At 41.7% G+C, this 20,607-nt stretch overlaps 1 protein-coding gene across 11 annotated transcripts in view; it reads right to left on the bottom strand.

The window, feature by feature from the left end:
* Positions 1–20,607, bottom strand: part of VWA3B (von Willebrand factor A domain containing 3B) — a 227,901-nt gene that overhangs the window by 115,691 nt on the left and 91,603 nt on the right. For all 11 annotated transcript variants that reach the window (XM_027620414.2, XM_027620420.2, XM_027620415.2 and 8 more), the window contains 4 exons: positions 18,958–19,154; positions 11,351–11,505; positions 2,733–2,871; positions 1,539–1,670 (listed from right to left, as the gene is read on the bottom strand). In XM_027620414.2, coding sequence (XP_027476215.2) covers positions 1,539–1,670; positions 2,733–2,871; positions 11,351–11,505; positions 18,958–19,154 — 623 coding nt within the window. The remainder of the gene's footprint in view (positions 1–1,538; positions 1,671–2,732; positions 2,872–11,350; positions 11,506–18,957; positions 19,155–20,607) is intronic.

Genomic DNA, 20,607 nt, shown 5'->3' with positions numbered 1-20,607 from the left:
ATGTAGCTCAGATGGTAAACAGAACAACTCTTCTCTCTGAGCCCCATCTCAATAGTCTTGTTGACAAGCCCACTGTTCAGGGAATGTTGAAAAGATGATAGAAAAGCTAGGAGAAAGCCAGACTAAAAATCACATGAAAGTTAGTGCCTCTTTTGCACCTGCTCCCTCCCTGCTCCCCCAGGAGCCTTGGCCCAGACCCCACCCCTGCTCAAGGAACTACAGCTCCGACAAAAGCACGTGGCAGTGTCAGAACACCTGAGTGGTAGTCCTGAATTCATTGGGTTGATTCCTGAGCCAAGACAGTCAAAAGAATATAGAGAAATCTGATCATTTTGAAAATAAATTTTGCACATTCAGCAAGCGAGCAAGAGAGCTTCAGTGAAGATTTTTGGGAAGAGAACAGAATCATACTTTGATTTTTAGCCAGTTAGATGGCTGGTTCTACTCATTAGTGATTTTAGTTTTTATCTAATGATATTACATATATAATATCTTGTCATGACAAACCCTAAATTAGTGGGCTCTGAATTAACTACTACCTATGGTCTGTAAAAGGAGGGAACATATATCTCAAGTAACTTCACTGGTTAATCCTGGAAATTTATCAAGTTGGGTATGAATTGGATATTCTTTCCCAGGATAAGGTGACCAGTTAGATCAAGATCTTACAGGCATCATTATTTCTTACAGAATCTATTTCTCCCTTCTCCCATTTTTTTAAAAAAACCAATCCCAAGGGAACTCTGGTACATTCCAATGACAGCACAAGCAATATTCAAGGAGGTTTACTAGTGTCCATTTGTGGCTTCCTGTCAAATCTGGGACTCTAAATTCAGGTACTGAACTATTTTAAAGATGTCTGTGATCTACATCTGACTTTTTGAGAAGAGCCCTTAGTTTCAATTTTAGCGTATCTCAAATATCTGGAATGCTATATGGTTCTGGAAAAAGAACTTTTAAAAAATTAAGGTAAGTTCAAGATAAGAGAAAACTTAAGGAAAGGAAATTCCTTCCTTAGTAGTCTGGGTAAATGCCAAGAGGGGTAGCTTTAAGGTTCTCCAAGTAAAAGGCAGGCCTGAAGAATTTATTTCACTTTTTTCACTGTATCTTGCTGCTGCCCTCTCTCTCCAGCTTCTTCTCTCTGTGTGTTTCCACCAGTTCACTATTTTGGAACAAAACCCACTGGCAAAAAATAGCTGCAATATATTACTTGAAACAATAACGAGGTCTCAGAAAGATCAAATCTGAAGGTTTGAGTACAAAAAAATTAAATTTTGAAATTTATCTTCGTAAAAGGGCTGAGATCTGGGCCAAGGGCAGCTCTGGAAATGATGTCTTGTGAACAAAGTCTTATCTAAATGTTAAGATAGTGACTCATGAGCTTGGATGAATGTGACTATTGTAAACAAAATCAGTGTGCAAAACCCCTGCCATCTTGGCACTCAGAGCCCTTTCTCAAGAACTTCCATGGCATGAATTAACTCAGTAGGTGATCAAGTCAGGCTTCTTCCCCCAGACCCGGCCTCCATCTTTCTTACCTGAATGTCTCTAACCCAGGACTGAGCCCCTCTCAAATTATCTTCATTGATTTCAACAAGTTTTTCCTGCCAAGCAACTGCTTGGGCGTCAAACTGCACAAAATTGAATTTCCTTTTATATTTCAGCTGTTCCTGTAAGAGAGAATTCAGATGTTCCACTCAGATGTAAGAAAAGGTTAAGACAGGTCATAGTTTGATAAGTTTTAGTCACTATGATATCTATTTTCAGTTCTGGAAGCTAAAAATTACATGCGAAAGAGAAAATCTTTTCCAGTACAAAAAATATTTAAATAAAATTAACACAGTTTGGAGATTACACTTTTACAAATGTATATATGTATGAATATATTACATATGTTACACACATGCATAAGTTTTTATATATAATATGGCATTAAATGTTGTCTTTAATACTAGCATTGATGGTATACCGCATACTCATAGGAAATGCAATCTGCTTAGAGAAGAGAAATCCAAAATGGTGTCACTGTTTTGGTCATCATGTTTTCGTAAAGGCTATTTGGTTACACGTCTATTCACTTGTCTACCACCAGCCCATATTTCTCCAGTACAGGCTTATCAAATTAAAACCTGTATTTTGTACTCGCAAACACTCCCCACAGTGATCTTCTGTGGTAACACTCCCACCGATACCACTAATTAGCGACAGTACAGGATACCCATCTGTAAGTGTGGGGACTAGGAGTTAGGAAAGCAGTCTGCTTTAGGTCACACAATTCGGAGGCACCACAGGTGCAACAGGAACTGGCAACTCCTAAGCATCAGCCTACACTCCTCCCACACATCAGTTCTGGGGCCAGTGCATGCAACACTGCTAATAAATACTGGAAATTAAAATAAGTGCTGAGCTGAAGAGCATCTGGAAAACAATGGAGATGTGTGCACACCGAGGGTTTCAGGACAGAGGAAACCTGAAGCAGTGGACACTGAAACTCCCTTAGTAACCCATGTGTTACAGAAAGGACCCTGCCACAGGAAGGGTCTGCTTGCGAAAGAGAACTGATGATTCTCTAACTGGCAAAAGGGAGCTTTTATCTAAGGTGGCTTTCCTGTGGATGTCTGAGTGCAAACGTCACCTGTGTACCTCTCATAACCAGCGCAGGTGAAGGCTGCTGCAGATGCATTCATGATACAAAGGCCCCCAAATCCATGCACCTGACAGCTCCATCTAACCTGTATAAACTGGATGATCTTGTCCTTCACCAAGTCCAGTTTGCTCTTCATTGAGTGAGATGTATCAATGAGGACATAGACGCAATCATTACGTACTTTTCCAAAGAGGATTTGACTTCTATCCTGTAGCCACTTAATCCTAGGCAGGAAATAGGTTGAAAGTGAATTTTTAGAGCCTGTGGGCAATGTCAGCATCTTCCTAAGAACTTAATAATACATCTACAAAGGCCAAGCTGTGCTGTATTGGTTATACGCAATCTTCTGTGGGTAGATTACTCACTTGGAGGGTTTTCTGTGGAAAATCCTACATTTGGGCTGGCTCCCTCATCACTAACCCCCTCCACTTCTCCATCATCAATCCAAGTAAAACAGAACTAGAAAAATCAATAGGACCGAAAAATAAATCCAATACTGGGTTCCAAAGCCAAAAGTAAATTACTTCCTCAGCTATGATTTCAGACCATTTATTCTTTTAACCCTGCTGACTACAGTCAAGTTAGTAATGCCAGCACATTCCTGAAGCTTCAGTGAAGCTTATGGACAATATCAAGCAACACCAGATCCCTATAATAACTAACCATTAGACAGTTGTATGAGCAGGACTGCTTCTGTGATTGGGACTCAGGCTCCCATAACAGGATGTAAATTAAGTTCACAGCCTCAGCCAAGACCTGGAAGAGGGGCAGGGCAGATGGAAAAAATACTTGAAACTGAGTTCAGAGCTCACCAAGGCTAAGCAACTAGAATTTGTAGGCAAAATAACGAAGAAGAGGTTGCTGCATAGAAGCAGAGAGGGTGGGAAGGGATGGAAAAAGAGAGAAAAAAAGGGGAGAAAGAATGGGCTCTAGCCATCTGTAGACGGTGCCCTAAAGATTTTGGCTAAGTAATGATCACGGCATGCATGTGAAGAAACTACTAAAGCTAAGGAACAAATCACCATAAAGGAGTAAGTAGATCAACACCTCAGAGCTTACACAGGGCTACTTCATCTTCCAAACAACCAGAGTGGGAAAGCCTCCTTAATACATGGGACATCAAGGAGAGTCCTCATAAGGGTATTGCCTTAGTAGTAGGAGCAAATTAGTCCTGGACTAAAGGCTGCCCTAGACCTATGTTAACATAACTTAAAAGCAAGCCCCAGAGGATCAAAGTGATTCCAAGGAACATAACTGCATCATAGAACATGTATTTTAAAAATACAGCAAAATCGGGGGGCAGAGCAAGATGGTGGAGGAGTAGGAGACCTGGATTTCATCTGGTCTCAGGAATTCAGCTGGATAGGGATCAAACCATTCTGAACACCTACGAACTCAACAGGAGATCGAAGAAAAGAATAGCAACAACTCTCTGAACAGAAAAGCGACCACTTTCTGGAAGGTAGGATGTGCAGAGAAGTGAATCCGAGGCGATATTCAGGAGGATAGATGGCGGGGGAGGGTGCCTCCCTCGGCTGCTTCTGGCAAATGATAGAGCCGCGGAGCACAAAATCGGAACTTTTATAAGTCGGCTCCGCTGAGGGACGTTGCTCCAGTGGCTAAGTGGGGGGTGGAACCCTCGCAGGACAGTGTGGTCTCAGGACCCTCGGGGTCACAGAAAGACTGGGGGTGCCTGAGTGCAGCAGAGCTCCCAAGTATCGGAGCGGGAAAGCCGGCTGCAGAGACGGAGCCGAGGCATGGGCTCTCAGCTTGGGGTCGCCATAAAGTGTGATCGGCAAAACAGTCGGACCACTGCTCCTCCAGCAGAGACCCAACAAGCAGCAGATCCAGGGAGACTCCCCTTCCTCCCCCGGGAAGAGCGGCATGGGAACGCACCGCAGGTTTCTGCTGGATTTGGAGACTCCACATGGGTTGGGTGCCAGAGATAGAAACGCTTGGTCACAGGCCAGGGGAGCACGGAGTGCAGCCGGAGACCAGGGAGACGGGAGTGACTGACTGCTTTTCTCTGGGGGAGCACTGAGGAGTGGGGCCCCAAGTTCTCGGCTCCTCCGGGCGGAGATTGGGAGGCCGCCATTTTCACTCTCGTTCTCCAACGCTGTACAGAAAGCTTGCAGGGAACAAAAGCTCCCGAGAGCAAACCTGAGCAGATTGCTTAGCCCAGACGGGCAAGGGCAGGGCAATTCTGCCTCCGGCAAAGACATTTGGGAACCACGGCAACAGGTCCCTCCCCCAGAAGATCAGCACGAACAGCCAGCCAAGACCAAGTTTACCGATCAATGAGAATGGAAGAACTCCAGCACTAGGGGAATACTGCACATAGAATTCATGGCTTTTTTACCATGACTCATTAGTCTTTCAAAGTTAATTTTTTTAACTGTTTTTTTTTTTTTGAATTTTTCTTTTTCCCTTTTTCAACCAACATCTTATCAATCCCTTTTTTAAAAAAAACATTTTTATTTTTCATTTTTAGAGTTGCTGGTGCAACCACTCTGGAAAACAGTATGGAGGTTCCTCAAACAGTTGAAATTAGAGCTACCATACGATCCAGCAATTGCACTACTGGGTATTTACCCCAAAGATACAAATGTAGGGATCCGAAGGGGTACGTGCACCCCAATGTTTATAGCAGCAATGTCCACAATAGCCAAACTGTGGAAAGAGCCAAGATGTCCATCGACAGATGAATGGATAAAGAAGAGGTGGTATATATACACAATGGAATATTATGCAGCCATCAAAAGGAATGAGATCTTGCCATTTGCAATGACGTGGATGGAACTGGAGCATGTTATGGAGGGTGTTATGCTGAGTGAAATAAGTCAATCAGAGAAAGACATGTATCATATGACCTCACTCATATGAGGAATTCTTAATCTCAGGAAACAAACTGAGTGTTGCTGGAGTGGCGGGGGTGGGAGGGATTGGGTGGCTGGGTGATAGACATTGGGGAGGGTATGTGCTACGGTGAGCTCTGTAAATTGTGCAAGACTGTTGAATCACAGATCTGTACTTCTGAAACAAATAATGCAACATATGTTAAGAAAAAAGAAAAAGAAGATAGCAGGAGGGGAAGAATGAAGGGGAGTAAATCGGAGGGGGAGACCAACCATGAGAGATGATGGACTCTGAAAAACAAACTGAGGGTTCTAGAGGGGAGGAAGGTGGGGGGATGGGTTAGCCTGGTGATGGGTATTAAAGAGGGCACATTCTGCGTGGAGCACTGGGTGTTATGCACAAACAATGAATCATGGAACACTACATCAAAAACAAATGATGTAATGTATGGTGATTAACATAACAATAAAAATTTAAAAAAACTAAAAAAATAAAGTAAAATAAAATAAAATAAAATAAAATAATGGAAGTGTGAAAAAAAAATACAGCAAAATCCAGGACCCAAGAACATAAAATTCAAAATGTCTGCATTACAGTAAAAGATTACCAGCCATGCAAAGAAGCAGGAAAATATGACCCATAACCAGAAGAAAAACAGATCAACAGAAACAGACCCTAAAATAACACAAATGCTGGAATTAGTAGAAAAGAACGTTACACAGCTATTATAAATATAATCCATATGTTCAGCAAGGTAAAGTATAAGCAGAACAAGGACAGGAATGGAAAGTACAAAAGGAAACTTACAGAGATGTACAATTACCAAAATTAAAAATACACTACATGGTATTAACAGACATTACACTAGCAGAAGATCAGGGAACCTTAAAGAAGACATTGCAATAGGAAGCCATTTAAAATGAAACACAGAGAAAAAGCCTAAAAAAAAATAGAGAATAAGCAACCCATAGAACAATATCAAGGAGTTTAAGATACATATAGAGACTAAGAAAAAGGAGAAAGAGGGAAACAGAAAAAATATTTGGAGAAATATGGCCAAATGTTTCTGATTTTGATAAAACAATACACCCATATATACAAGAAGCTCAAACAACCTAAACAGAAGAAAAATGAAAAAAAAAAAAAAACCAACACACATCATAATATATAATTTGAAATCCAATGATAAAGATAAAAAAAAAGCACCCAGAGACAACATAAAAATAATAGAAGAGTTTTCATCATAAATCAAGCAAGCCAAAGGACAATGGAGAAATATTATTTTAAGTACTGAAATATAAAACTATAAACCTACAATTCTATATAAAGCAAAACAAAAAAAATCTTCCAAAAGTAAAAGTAAATTAGAGTCTTTCAGACTAAAACAGCTGAGGTAATTCGTTACCAACAAACCTGCACAAGGATCTATACAAAAGAATAAAGAGCCACAGAAATATCAAATATGTGGATAAATACAAAATATATTAATTCTCATTTTAAGTCTATTTATATGACAGTTGATTATTTATAATGTATTGTGGGTTTATCACATATGGAAATAAAGTGTAGGACAACAGTAGAAAAGACAGAAGGGGCAATGGAAGTTGTAAGATTTTTATGATATAGATGAAGTGAAATATTATCTGAAAGTAGACAGTGGTAAGTTAAAGATACATACTATAAATGCTAAAGCTATCATACACACAACAAAACAAAATAAAGAGGTAGAGTTTAAGCCAACAGTCGAAATAAAATGGAATCATAAAAAATACTCCAACAAAAGAAGATAGAAGAGTTAAAAGGGAATAAAGAACAGGTGAGACAAAAAATAAACAGCAAGATCTTAGATTTAAATCCAATCAAATAATCACATTAAATGGAAATGGTCTTAATACTCCAATTAAAAAGCAGAGATTAGAAATGGCTATTATCAAGTCAACAAGAGATAACAAGTGTTGGTCAGGATGTGGAGAAAAGGGAACCCTCATGCACTGTTGGTGGGAATGTAAATTGGTACAGCCACTGTAGAAAACAGTATGGAGGTTCCTCAAAAATTAAAAATAGAAGGGGTGCCTGGGTGGCACGGTTGGTTAAGCATCCAACCCTTGGTTTTGGCTCAGGTCATGATCTCAGGGTCATGAGACCCCTATGTTGGGCTCCATGCTCAGCATGGAGTCTGCCTGAAATTCTCTCTCCTTCTCCCTCTGTCCCTCATGCTTGTGCTCTCTCTCTCTCTCTCAAATAAATAAATAAATAAATAAATAAATAAATAAATAAATAAATCTTTAAAAAAATAGAAATGCCACACAATCCAGCAATTCTGCTTCTGGATATTATGCAAAAAAGAAAACACTAATTTGAAAAGACATATGCACCCCTATGTTTACTGCAGCATTATTTACAATAGCCAAGATATGGAAACAACCCAAGTGTCCACTGATAGATGAATGGATAAAGAAGATGTGGTGTGTGTGTATATATATATATATATATATATATACATACATATATATATATACACGCACAGTGGAATATCATTCAGCCATAAAAAAGAATGAAATCTTGCCATTTTCAACAACATGGATGGACCTTGAAGGCAATATACTAAGTGAGATAAGTCAGACAGAGAAAGACAAATACTTTTATCATCTCTCCTATATGTGGAATCTAAAGCAAATAAAACAAAAACAAAAAATAAGTTCATAGATACAAAGAACAAGCAGATTGGTGGTTGCAAGAGGCAAGGTGGGAAAAATGGCTGAAGAAGACCAAAAGATAAAAAGAAACAAATGAAATAAACCCAACCAGGGGTTGGGGAGGGGATAAATGGTAGCTATTAGGACCTTTTATTTCTAGTATTTAAAATTTTGTAATGATGCATCCTGGATGGGTCTTTATTACCCATTTTCTAGACATTCCTTGCAACTTTCTTTTGGTTTGGAACCACTGGTTTTGCAGTTCTGAAATTTTTTCTTGTGAGATCTCCCCTTCATTTTATATATGTCCATAAGCTATCTATTTGTATGTATGTGTGTATGTTAACATCAACCATGGAGTGCTTGTGTTCTGCTTTCAGAGAGACTGCCTTCATCTTCCAGCTTTCTCACTGAATAGTTTTTTTTTTTAAGATTTTATTTACTTATTTATTTGTCAGAGAGAGAGAGAGAGAGACAGAGACAGAGAGAGAGCACAAGCAGGGGGAGCAGCAGGCGGAGGGAGAAGCAGGCTTCCTGCTGAGCAAGGAGCCCAATGCAGGGCTCGATCCCAGGACCCTGGGATCATGACCTGAGCTGAAGGCAGATGCTTAGCCAACTGAGCCACCCAGGTGTCCCTGAATAGTTTATTTTGGCATATTGTGAAGAGCTCCTATAATTCTTAATATCTATTTATCTATCAACCTATCTACATAACAGTCTTTTCCAACTTTCTGAGTGTGGTATTTTCTATCTTTCTGAGAAGATTAATAGGTTGGTTCTCCAGTTTTGTTTTGTTTTGTTTTTTTACTCCTTACATTATCTTTGTTTGCTTGTTTGTTTCTGAGAACAATATGGAGTTTTTAAAAAAAGGCAGAGATGGTCAGATTGGATTTAAAAAACAATACCCATATATATCCTATCTATAAGAAACTGATTTCAATATAAGACTCAAACAGGTAAAGGTAAAAAAAATAGAAAAAAGATAAAACATGCAGAAAATGATCAAAAGCAAGCTGGAGCGGCTCTATTGATGTTGGACAAAGCAGATTTCAGAACAAGGAATACTGCCAGAGATAAAAAGGGACATTTCATAATAATAAAGGAGTTGATTCATCAAGAGGACATAACAACCCTAAATGTGCATGCACCTACTAATAGAGTTACAAAACACATGAAGGAAAAAAAAATGACAGAATTGAAAAAAGAATGGGCAAATCCACAACCATAGCTGGAGATTTCAACACTCTTATCTCAACAATTTGTAGAACAATTCAACAAAAAATCAGTAATAATATGGGAGACCGAAACAAACTTATCAGCCAACTTGAACTATTTATAGCACACTCCACCCAACAAAAACAGAATGTGTAGCTTTTCTTCATATTCTGGGACACAAAACAGGTCTCTATAAGAACCGAAATAATAAAGTATCCCTCTGTCCACAGCGAAATTAAAAGCTATCAGGAAAATCCACAAATATTTGAAAGGTAAACAACATATTTCTAAATAACCTTTGCTCAAAGAAGAAATTATAAGGGAGATTCAAAAATATTTTTAAGTCAATAATTTGCGAGAGGCAGCTAAAGCAATATCAGAAGAAAATTTAATGCTTATATTAGAAAGAAAGGTCTCAAATTAGTGATCTAAGCATCCATCTTAAGAAACTTAAACCCAAAGTAATGAGAAAGAAGGAAATAATAAAGAATAGAAATCAATGGCACAGAAAGGGGAAAACTGTACAGAGAAAAAACCCGCTGAAACCAAAAGCTGGCTCTTTGAAAAGATTAATAAAATGGATAACCTCCAGCAGACTGAAAATAAAGATGACATCAGTTACTCACCTCAGTTCTATGTACATGTGAAGAAATTGAATACATAGTTTAAAACCTCCCCACAAAGAAAAATTACAGGCCCAGATGGCCTCAGTGATGAATTCTACAAACATTTAAGGGAGAGATGGTACCAACTCTCCAAAAAGACTTCTGTAAAACAGAAGAGGGGAGAGAATTTCCCAACAACCCCTGACACTTGGGGGTGGAGAGGGACAAAGAGACCTGGCAGGGACCAAGTGGAGTGTCTTTTAAACAGCATCCTTTTCCCCAGGCCTGAAATACAAACTACTCTCCCCAAAAGTCAGCTCCAAAACCATTAGCAGAGAAGGCTCCAGACACAAGGATTATTTGTTCTAAGTTGCCCATCACCAGCTGGGTTTTGAGAAACTGGGGCTCTGAAGAGTTCATAGAAGGGCAGACAGGGATCTGCAGCTTGTGATTTTATAACAGAAAACATGGAAGGATGGAGGGAACTCTCATTTTTAAGTGGCTACTGCAGGTTGGGCACTAGCCTATACTCATTAGATTTAGAATCTACTCTAATCCACAGAGCACATTTATAAATGGCATTATTATTCCCACTTATAAATGAATAAACTGACATAACTGACATTAACAAAGACATTAACTAACTTGCCCAGGGTCACACAGCAAGTGGCAGAGCTGGTATTAGAATCCAGCTCTATCTGACCTCAGAGGCCATGCACCTAAATGGATTTGATCTTTGTGGTCTAAAGCTGTCCTCTGGCATCAGGGAGGTGAAAGCATTAAGGTAGATCATCCCCATGGGGCTGATGCTGAAGTCACAGCATTAGTTTATCAGATGCATTAGCAATGGAAGATTTTAAGAACCAGCAGAGTTGAGAGAGATCCCATGAAGTTATTTTTAGCTGCATATATATATTATTCCATTGTATTCAAATACTTCACAACATTGTTAACAGTTGCCTTGAAATGTAATATGCAAGAGTGCAGAGGACAGGTGTAATACAATCTGCAGTATACCTATGGCCCACAAAAAATGCAAGACATGAGCAGAAGCATTCCTTAGCCTCCTATAGTGATGTGCAACCAACATAACCACCTTTGTTTGCTGTTTTTAAGAATCTGCACTGGCATCAAGGCAGCTTGGAATTAGATCTGAACATCCCTCTCTATTGTTAACAACAAGGCCACCAGCAAGGCATCAATCAGATACCAACCCTGACTTAGCAAGGTTAATTGGCTGTTTCTCGTGGTTAAGCTTTTACGAAGAGGTCAAGCAGATTTGAATTTCAAGAGAGACTAAACCACTTGTACCCTCCTGCAAATATACCAACCTCCTCTGAATCTGGGCAAGGACTGTGTGGATTCTCTCGCTGTACCATGTACACTTGTCCTTGGTAATGCAGACGTGGACCAAGCTCCCATCCTTCCAGGGAGCATGAACAAATCTACTGCAGTATTTCGCATGGACTGTCTTCTTGTTGGTCTCCTAAGGAAAAGACAAAGAATAGAAGCCACTCAGACCATTCAAAGTCATCTCCAGATGGTACCCCATCTTGTCTTATTTATACAGCTCTTAGCACTCACTCCCATGGTAAAATCATTCAACTGCTAGTTCAACAAAACATGCACTGGGGCCTGCTCTATGTGGAGCCCTGTGCCAGATGTCATGCATGATGGTCAGAAAGACATGTGCAATCCCATCTGGGCCCCAGAGAAGATGTTTCCAGCAGGGAAACACACACACACACACACACACACACACACAGAGAAAGTTAGCAAGGCAGAGTATAGACACTGGATTGAGACAATAATAACTGGGCAATCTGGCAAAGAAGAAAGCATCCTCATGGACTAGAGGGTCAGGAGGACTACCTAGAGGAGGTGGGACTTGAGATTCACATAAAACATCTTTCCATTGTTACTCCCAGCTCCAAATGAAGAAAAATAGCCAAGAACCCCCATTACACACCTAGCACCCTTTACTGGCACATACAAAACTGGTCTGAGGACAATGGCTTCCCAAACAGAGAGCTCACCCAACCAATTTATGAATTTATCAAGCACGACTCCATGCCACCAGCAGTAAAATCTTGTAGGCAGCAGCAATACAATCCATAAACAGAGACCAAAATTCCTGCCTTCATGGAGCTCACACTACAGGGGAAGAGCTAGATAATAAACAATTACACAGCAGGTCAGACGATGACAAATTCTGTGGAAGAGAATGGAGAACAGAGGATGGGAGGATGAAGAAGCTAAAACCTGAAAAAAGAAGGCCACAAAGAGAAGAAGAAATATGAACAGAGACCAGCAGGAACAAGGAGTGTGGTCATACGGAGGTCTGGGGGGAAGTCTGAGGACAAAGCAAATGCAAAAGCCCTGAGGTAAGAGTAAGAGTCTGCCTAGCATGTCTGTAGAATTTTAGGAAGGCTGGTGTAGTTGAAACAGAGTAAGCTCGGGGAAGGAGTAAGATGAAGCCAGAGCAGTGTGAGGAGGGCCAGAAGCAGACTCCATAAAGTCCACTAGCTAATGGAAATGACTCTAGCTTCTCTGAGTGAAAAAGGAACTACCCAAGGGCTTTAACATGAGAAGTGACACATTTTTAAAAATTAAGATATGATTGCCATATAACATTATATTACATACACAATATGATTTGATATATGCGTACAGTACAAAATGACTACCACAATAAATTTAGGTAACACTATCACACAGTTATAAATTTTTTTCTTGTGATGATCTATTTTAAGATCTACCCTCTTAGACAAATGACATGATTTAAGTTTTAAGTTTTATTTATAATTTTAAAACTTAATTTATATAAATATCATTTTAAAGGTGGCGGGGCGCTTGGGTGGTCCAGTCGTCTAAGTGCCCAACTCTCAATTTTAGCTCAGGTTTCAGGTCTTTTTTTTTTAAAAGATTTTTATTTATTTATTCGACAGATTGATAGAGAGCACAAGTAGACAGAGTGGCAGGCAGAGGGAGAGGGAGAAGCAGGCTCTCTGCCGAGCAGGGAGCCGGATGTTGGGCTCGATCCCAGGACCCCAGGATCATGACCCGAGCCGAAGGCAGCCGCTTAACCGACTGAGCCACCCAGGTGCCCCTTAGCTCAGGTCTTGATCTCAGGGTTGTGAGTTCAAGCCCTGCATTGGGCTCCATGTGAGGCATGGAGCTGACTTAATAAATAAATAAGTAAGTAAGTAAAGGATACTGTGGTTACTCTGTTGAGAATAGACAGCAGAGAGTCAAGGGCAGAAGCAGGGAGTCAGGAGATCAGTTAGGTGGCATGGACCAGGGGTAGTATTGAAAGTGGTGAGAAGTGGTCGGATTCTGAATTATAGACATGTTATGAAGATAGAACTAACAGCATTTAATGTGAGGTCCAATGTGGATATGAGAGAAAAGAGAGAACTTATGGAATGACTCTCTGGTTTTCAGCCCACATAACTATAAAAATTGAGTTGCAATGAATTGATGGAAGATTATGGAAAAGCAGCCTTGAAGGGGAAGATCTGGACCTGTATCTGATGTGCTAGGCTCGAGGTGCCTATCAGATATCCTAGTGACATGGCAAGTAGTCAGGAGGAAAGGAGGGAAGGACTCAGGGCTGGATATTCCAATGTAGAAGTTACCCGCACGCACACAGTATTAAAAGCCACAGGACTAGATGAGATCATGTAGAGAATGGTTACAGAGAAAGAAAAGGTCTGAGGACTGCACCTTGAGGCCCTTCAGCATTTAGAGGCTGGAGACATGGGAAAGAAGAAACAAAGAACACTGACAAAGAACAGTCAGTAGGAGGAAAACAGGACAGTGTTTTCTCTGCAAGCAAAAAAGTTCAAGGAAGTAACTATATCAGTGTTGATAGTAGGTCAAGTAAGAGCAAGACTGAGAACTGACCCCTGGATTTAGCAATTCAGGTATCCCTGGAAAGAGTGGGTTTTGGTGGAGAGGGGGCCTTGCCCAATTGGAGTGCATTCATGAAGGCATAGGAAAACTGCAAGACTGGAGAAAGGGAATGTATAAAACTCCTGAGGAGTTGAATTCTAAAGAGGAGCAGAGGAATGAGGCAAATGATGTAAAACTAGAGATAAATATGGGGGTCAAAAATTGTTTTTTGGGGGCGCCTGGGTGGCTCAGTTGTTAAGCATCTGCCTTTGGCTCAGGTCATGATCCCAGGGTCCTGGGATCGAGCCTTGCGTCGGGCTCCCTGCTCCATGGGAAGCCTGCTTCTCCCTCTCCCTCTGCCCCTCCCCCTGCTTGTGTTCCCGCTCTCGCTGTGTCTCTGTCAAATAAATAAATAAAATCTTTAAAAAAAATTGTGTTTTGGGTTTTTTGTTTTGGTTTGGTTTGAAGAGAGAGAGTGTAAGCAGGAAGCAGGGGAGGGACAGAGGGAGAGAGGGAGTGAGAATCTCAAGCAGCTCCAAGCCCAGGGCTCCATTGCATGACCCTGAGATCATGACCTCAGTCGAAATTAAGAGTTGGACACTTAACCGACTGAGCCACCCAGGTGCCCCAAAAAAACTGTATTTTTAAGATGTGAGGAAGAACACTATGTTTGTGTGCTGATGGGAAAGAGCCAGAAATGAGAACAATATTGATATAGAAAGGGGGAGAATGAATAAATGGGGAATAGGGATCAGTGCACATACTGAGGGGCTGGCCTTAAACAAAAGTAAGGACAATTCAGCCATCCTAGAAAAAATAAGGTGGAACATATTGGTGCAAATGTTGGGGGATTTGTAGATATGAGGTGGATGCTTATGGATGTTCACGCCAATGTTCAGTGAAATGGGAAGCAAAGGTCACTTGCTGAGAGCAAAGAGGAGAAGATATTTGAAGTTTGAGAAGAAAAGAGTAGACATCTTAGAGAATGAGCATCTGAGTGGTTTGGAAAAGCACAGAAGGACTGGTGGCAGCACAAGCGATCCATGTGAAGCTAGAGGTCAGGAATTTAAAGGGAAGCCAGGCACCACGGCTGGGTGCTTTTCTCCGATTTCTTCTAATGCAGTCAACTGTGCAGCTATAAGGCAGAAAAGGCTGAGTGTTGAATTTTACCAGGGTTGGGGTTTCATAGATAAGCACAATAATGTAAGAGAGGAAAAGTAGTTGAGCATGTATGAGAGGAAAAAAAGGAAAGAGAGAACAGAGAACAAGGAGTAGAAACAACAAAATGTATAATCCCGGTGGGGTTGAAAGATTGGAATCAGGGTAGTAGACGAAATGACCTTAAAAGAAGAGGTCAAAAAGTGGTATCTTCGGAATTGATTATGTGGGTTATGATGGCAGCGTTATTTGTAATGACTAGGTCAAGGGAATGCCTATGGCAGGAGTGGAAGAGAGGGGGTGTAGGAGGAAGTCACTGAAGAGGAGGTCAGAGAAATGAAAGGTCAGGGTGTAGGAAGGGTCATTTTCATGGGATTGACATTAAAAACAGCTGGAGCCAGGGACAGCAAGCCAGAAGCTATAATCTTCAATTACTGATGGGGGTGACCTGGGGCTCAGAAGATGTTAGCCTCAGGAGGTGCTGTGGGTGGTACATTCTGATGACATGGGAAGGGGGAGGGAGAATGATCAAGAAACAGCAATGAGGAATGAGGCCGCCACCCACCTCTCCTGCCCACAGGTCCAAGGCAGTGAAACCAGGGTCCTCAAGAGAGAATCCAGACAAGCAGGCGAAGGGAACACTGCAGGGCACTGGCTATCATGGGTGTACTGACGACTTCTAGTGCCAGAGGGCACAGTGGAGGGAATTTAGGAGGCAAGAGGGATGGAGGGGGCTCAGAGAAGGGATGTCAGAGCCACACAAGGATGAGAATTGAGAGACCTGGTGGTGATTGATGTGAACAGGGTTGCAGGGCATGATGAGATCGGTCTTGATGTTCCCAAGACAGGCACCAGAGGAACCACATTTCAGGCACAAGGATGGAAGAAGAAAGATGTCCTCTCTCTTGCTCTCACCATGTTCTTGTCACACGGGAGTTCTCCCTATTCTCCATCCCGTCACATGGCCTTTTCCAATTGTGCCTTATGCGCTCCCAGATGAAAACACACCAGGCCATACGTTATGTGAACGCGGGTGTCAGACAACAGTGTCAGGATGGGAAAAGCGCAGTGTGAGGGCCCAGCAGATAGGAGTTCAAACCCTGCCACCTCATGGCCTAACCTCTCAGAGGCCCTATGACTTTGTCTTCTTGTGTGTGCTATGAGAGCACAAATACTCACCTTATGTATAAAGCACATGGGCATTCTATAAATGCTCATTTCTGATTCACAATGTTTGCAATTTTAAAAAAAAAAAAAAGAAGAAGAAGAAGGAAGGTAACATCTACCAGGCATCTCCTAAGTGCCAGGCACTGTGCTCAGACATGCATTTTTTAATTTGGACTTTACACCACTCATTTTACAGATGTGGAGAGTAAAACTCAGTTTATTTATTTGCTCAACATCTCAAAATTAGTAACTGGAGAAGTAGCATTTACACCCAGGTCTTCTTACTCCAAATCCAGAGCACACAGCCTGACACCTAGTGAAAGCTCAATAAATTTCTATTAGAGGAATAAATGGTGAGACTACAGTGGGTTTGTGAACATCAAGGCTGCCTTGTGCGCAAGCAGCATAAGCACTTATGAATGCAATGTGACTTAAGGGGTGCCCCAAATATCAACTTACTAGACTTTGCCTGAAATCCTCTAATTGAAAATGCATTTTTGTCTCCTCCTCATACCTGCTCATCCATCTTAGAAACACCACATAGCAAGGCCTTTTTAGTCACTTATTTCTCAGTGTAAACAGGTACCTGGATCCATCCCTACAAACCAGGTTTTAGAGTTACAAGTTTGAGGGATCTGGAGGAACCCTAAATAATCAACTTATTTCCTACCTCACACACATCACAAATTTAAGTATAAATCCAGTTTCAGATCTGTAGCCCCAAATACTGAAAATATAATTGTCCCTTTTTTCATCAATATCTGTGAATGAAGATAGCTATACTGTACACTTCTCAACTTCTACTATATTATCCTTTAGCACAAGAAATTTGAGGTAAAATTCCCCATTTATAAGCCACACTCTTCAAACTGTCCCTGTTAAGATTTCATTCAAAAGCATCAAGAATAAGGAGAAATCAGTTTTAGAGATGGGCTTGAACAACCCACATCATCACCAGCTCTCGCAGTAAGCTATGTTTAAATTGACAGGGATTGATATTTTTAAATATTCATGGCCTAATGTATTTTAAAAATGAAAATCTAGTTACGTACGATTTCCTGAACTAATAACATTACTGAATAATGACTACAAAATCAGAAAACTGTGCTGGGGGAGGGAACCCACAAATGAGATTTCCCTGCAACATGGCAATTACTCTGCATCCTGGTATATGAGACAGGAAACAAGTCTTCTGTCAATTCTGCATTTTTCTTTTTCTTTTCATTTTCTTTTATTTATTTATTTATTTATTTATTTATTTAGAGAGAGAGAGAGAGAGAGAGAGAATGCGAGTGGCAGGGGGAGAGGGAGAGAGAGAGAGGATCTTAAGCAGGCTCTGTACTCAGAGTGGAGTCCAAAGCAGGACTCAATCTCATGACCCGGGTTTGATGATCATGATCATCAATGATCATAACCTGAGTCAAAATCAAGAGTCAGACACTTAACCAACTGAGCCACCCATGCGCCCCAATTCTGCATTTTTCTCATCCAATTTTTACATTTTTCTCCTTGCAGTTCACTGTAAACACATGGCAATATGAGGGATAAAACACTACATCATTTAGCTGATGGAGCCCCCAAGGAAAGAGCCCTTCCTCAGGAGGACCTGTTGAGCCCAGTGGACAGCCAGCCTAAGGAGTGGCAAAGAGACTGGGGTTTCACCTCGGTAGGACTGACAGACATCTCAGTGGTGACACTGAATTGGAGCCTTGGAGGACACATAAAGTGACAGTTTATCAGAGGACCTTGATTTCCTCTCCAGTTCTCCGCTGGGCTGCTCTTACTGGCACATCTGGTCTGTTGCTCACATTTTGGTTTTCACTTCACAATGTGGACCTGGGCCTTTATTACCTTCTAAAAGGGCTTTCTTTCAGTTTTACAATTTTGGACTATTCACTTTATACTGATTTTGTTTCATATCGTGATACTTTTTAGTCTTTCCGTAATTCTAAACTTGTGATAATCTTCTGAGTACTGTCTACAAATCAGTGTTCCTCAGACTATGGCCTCTGGACCAGCAGCTTCAGCATCATCTGGGCCCCACCTCAAACCCACTGACTCACTCATGCTAAAGTTTAGGAGCCACTCATTCATTATCCTTCACTTGTGAGCCAGAGTCAGACACTTTGAGAAGGATGTAGTCCTCCTTTCAGACCCACTCACACAACAGACCTATACCTTTCAAGAGTTTTAAATACACACCCTTCCGGTGCTATGATCCCTTAGAGGATTTGATTTTGTATTTACTGGGAATCCACTAGATGCTGGCTGGTAGTCACTAGACTAATGCATCTTTAAGAGAGTGACAATACAAGAAGACCACAGAGATGCCTGCTTCGGGCATCTTCACCAGCAGTTTCTCTCTTCCATTCAATATGGGGAAACAAAGGGCTTCTCTTTTAAAAAGGCTGAATAATTCTGAGACCCATAATGCCTGAATTTCTACAAACCCAGCTCCTGGCTTATGTATCATTATTGTATAATCCACTTATATTCAGAAACCATTCCCAGACTTGGTCTCCACTCCCACAAGTACCATTCAGAGAAGTGCAAGGTGGGAAACACAAGGGTATCTTCCTTCAGGGAAACCCAAGCTGGTCTCCCTCCACGCTGCCTCTCAACCTTGGTCCCTGCCCTGGGTTCTGATCTGAGGGAGGACTTACCCACCCAAGACATCAACGGAAGCCCACAGCCTGGCCCAGGAGTTCACTTCACTCACCGCACTGGTCTGCATGGACTCATCCTCTGGTTTGGCTTTCACATCAACAACTCCATCAGCATGGCGGAAGCAGCAGTCAGCAAGGACGTCATAAAAGGTCAGCTTCTGGGCTTTCAAACCATATTTCTGAAGCCACTTCTTGGAGTCCCAGGTGTCCTCTAGGTCTGACTCATTCTTGACAGAGGTTGTTCCTGATTCTATTTTTGGAATTACAGTTCATCAATGCCGTTCATATTCTATAAGCCATTTGTCCTGCACCCTCAACTTAATATTTACCAAGCTGGAACATGTTCTTTGTCAGATTACATTCATTTCAGGAAGCATGCTTTCCAAACCAGGACTGGCAAAGAATTAGTTCACAAGACCAGAAGGCAGGAATCTGCTGCTTTTCATCTCACTTCCTTCTCTACCTAAGTTGCCTACCCCATGTGTCTGTGGAGATGGCTGACAGACCAAGGCCATGTGTCAGGAGAGCATTAAACTTGGGGTCAGAAGCTTTGGGTTCAAGTCATGGGCTCTACCACTTAAGGCTTGGCTAAGTTGCTCAAACTTGGGTGAGTCACAGCACTTAACCTCTCTGAGCTTCAGCAGAATTCTTTACCTGCAGATCGAAGATAGCATCTGCTTGGCCTTCCTAAGTGTGCTGAAGCGATTCAATGAGAAAAGTCATGTGAAAGTACTTTGTGGTGAGTGGGGACGAGAATTAGGGGCATGTAGCTTGTGTTGAGGTAGAAGTCAGTCAACCAGAGAAGGCTGGCAGGTTCCCTCCCAGGAGCTCCGCTATTAGCTTTGGTGAATTTATTCTGATTCAGAGCCTGGCCCTCAACTCAGCAGGCTCAGAAACCTCCTATAGTCAGCTGGAGCACCTAGAGCTGTATCTATAACTCACCTTAGGCTCACAGGTTAAAGTACAACCCAGAATGCTAATTGCCCAAATATTCCCAGCCTTCGACACCTTCCCTTGGTGTTTTCCCAAGGTTATCTATACTCTTTTAAGTGGGGGGGGGGGGGGGGGGGGCGGCGGGGAGGTGCTCTGTTAGCTGAGCAGAACACCATACAACAGAAAAGTATTCACCTAGGTGGCTCAAACCACTAGTGCCCCTAAAGAAGACAGGAGTATCTGGGGGTGGGCATAGAGGAGGGGGAGAGCAAATCTAAAGCTGAGAAGGAGGCACTGGTGTCTGGAGCGGGCTTACACTGGCCCATGGGAGCTAACTGTACACCTCTCCTCCCAACCCCATGCTCCCCGGTTGCACATTGGTAGGGTAAAATTGACCATGCTGGGAGAATTTACAGAATCTGGAAATCAGAGCTTTTTTATTCCAGCGAGTGGACTGGCAAACATTTATCTGAATGCCACTGGAAGGAAGGCAGAAAGGACCCTGAGCTTTTAGTCCCATTGAGACCAGCAGAGCTCCAGGAGGACCAGCAGGGGGTGCTGGACAAAGAGATGGGTTGTTGTTGTTTTTTATAACATGTACTACTGCATATTAGGTCTACCAGCCCTACAAAGTTTAATTTCACTTAGATAAGTGGTTCTTAACTCTGCACACTGGAATTCTCTGAATTTTTTAAATACTGATGTCTGGGCCCTACCCGTTTTTTTTTTAAATGGTCTGGATATTGAGATTTTTCAAAGCTTCTGGGGTG

The sequence above is a fragment of the Zalophus californianus genome, chromosome 8 (assembly GCF_009762305.2).
Source record: "Zalophus californianus isolate mZalCal1 chromosome 8, mZalCal1.pri.v2, whole genome shotgun sequence".
Taxonomy (NCBI): Eukaryota; Metazoa; Chordata; class Mammalia; order Carnivora; family Otariidae; genus Zalophus; species Zalophus californianus.
Note: the sequence above shows the minus strand (reverse complement) of the source record. Positions and strands in the feature narration are given on the sequence as shown.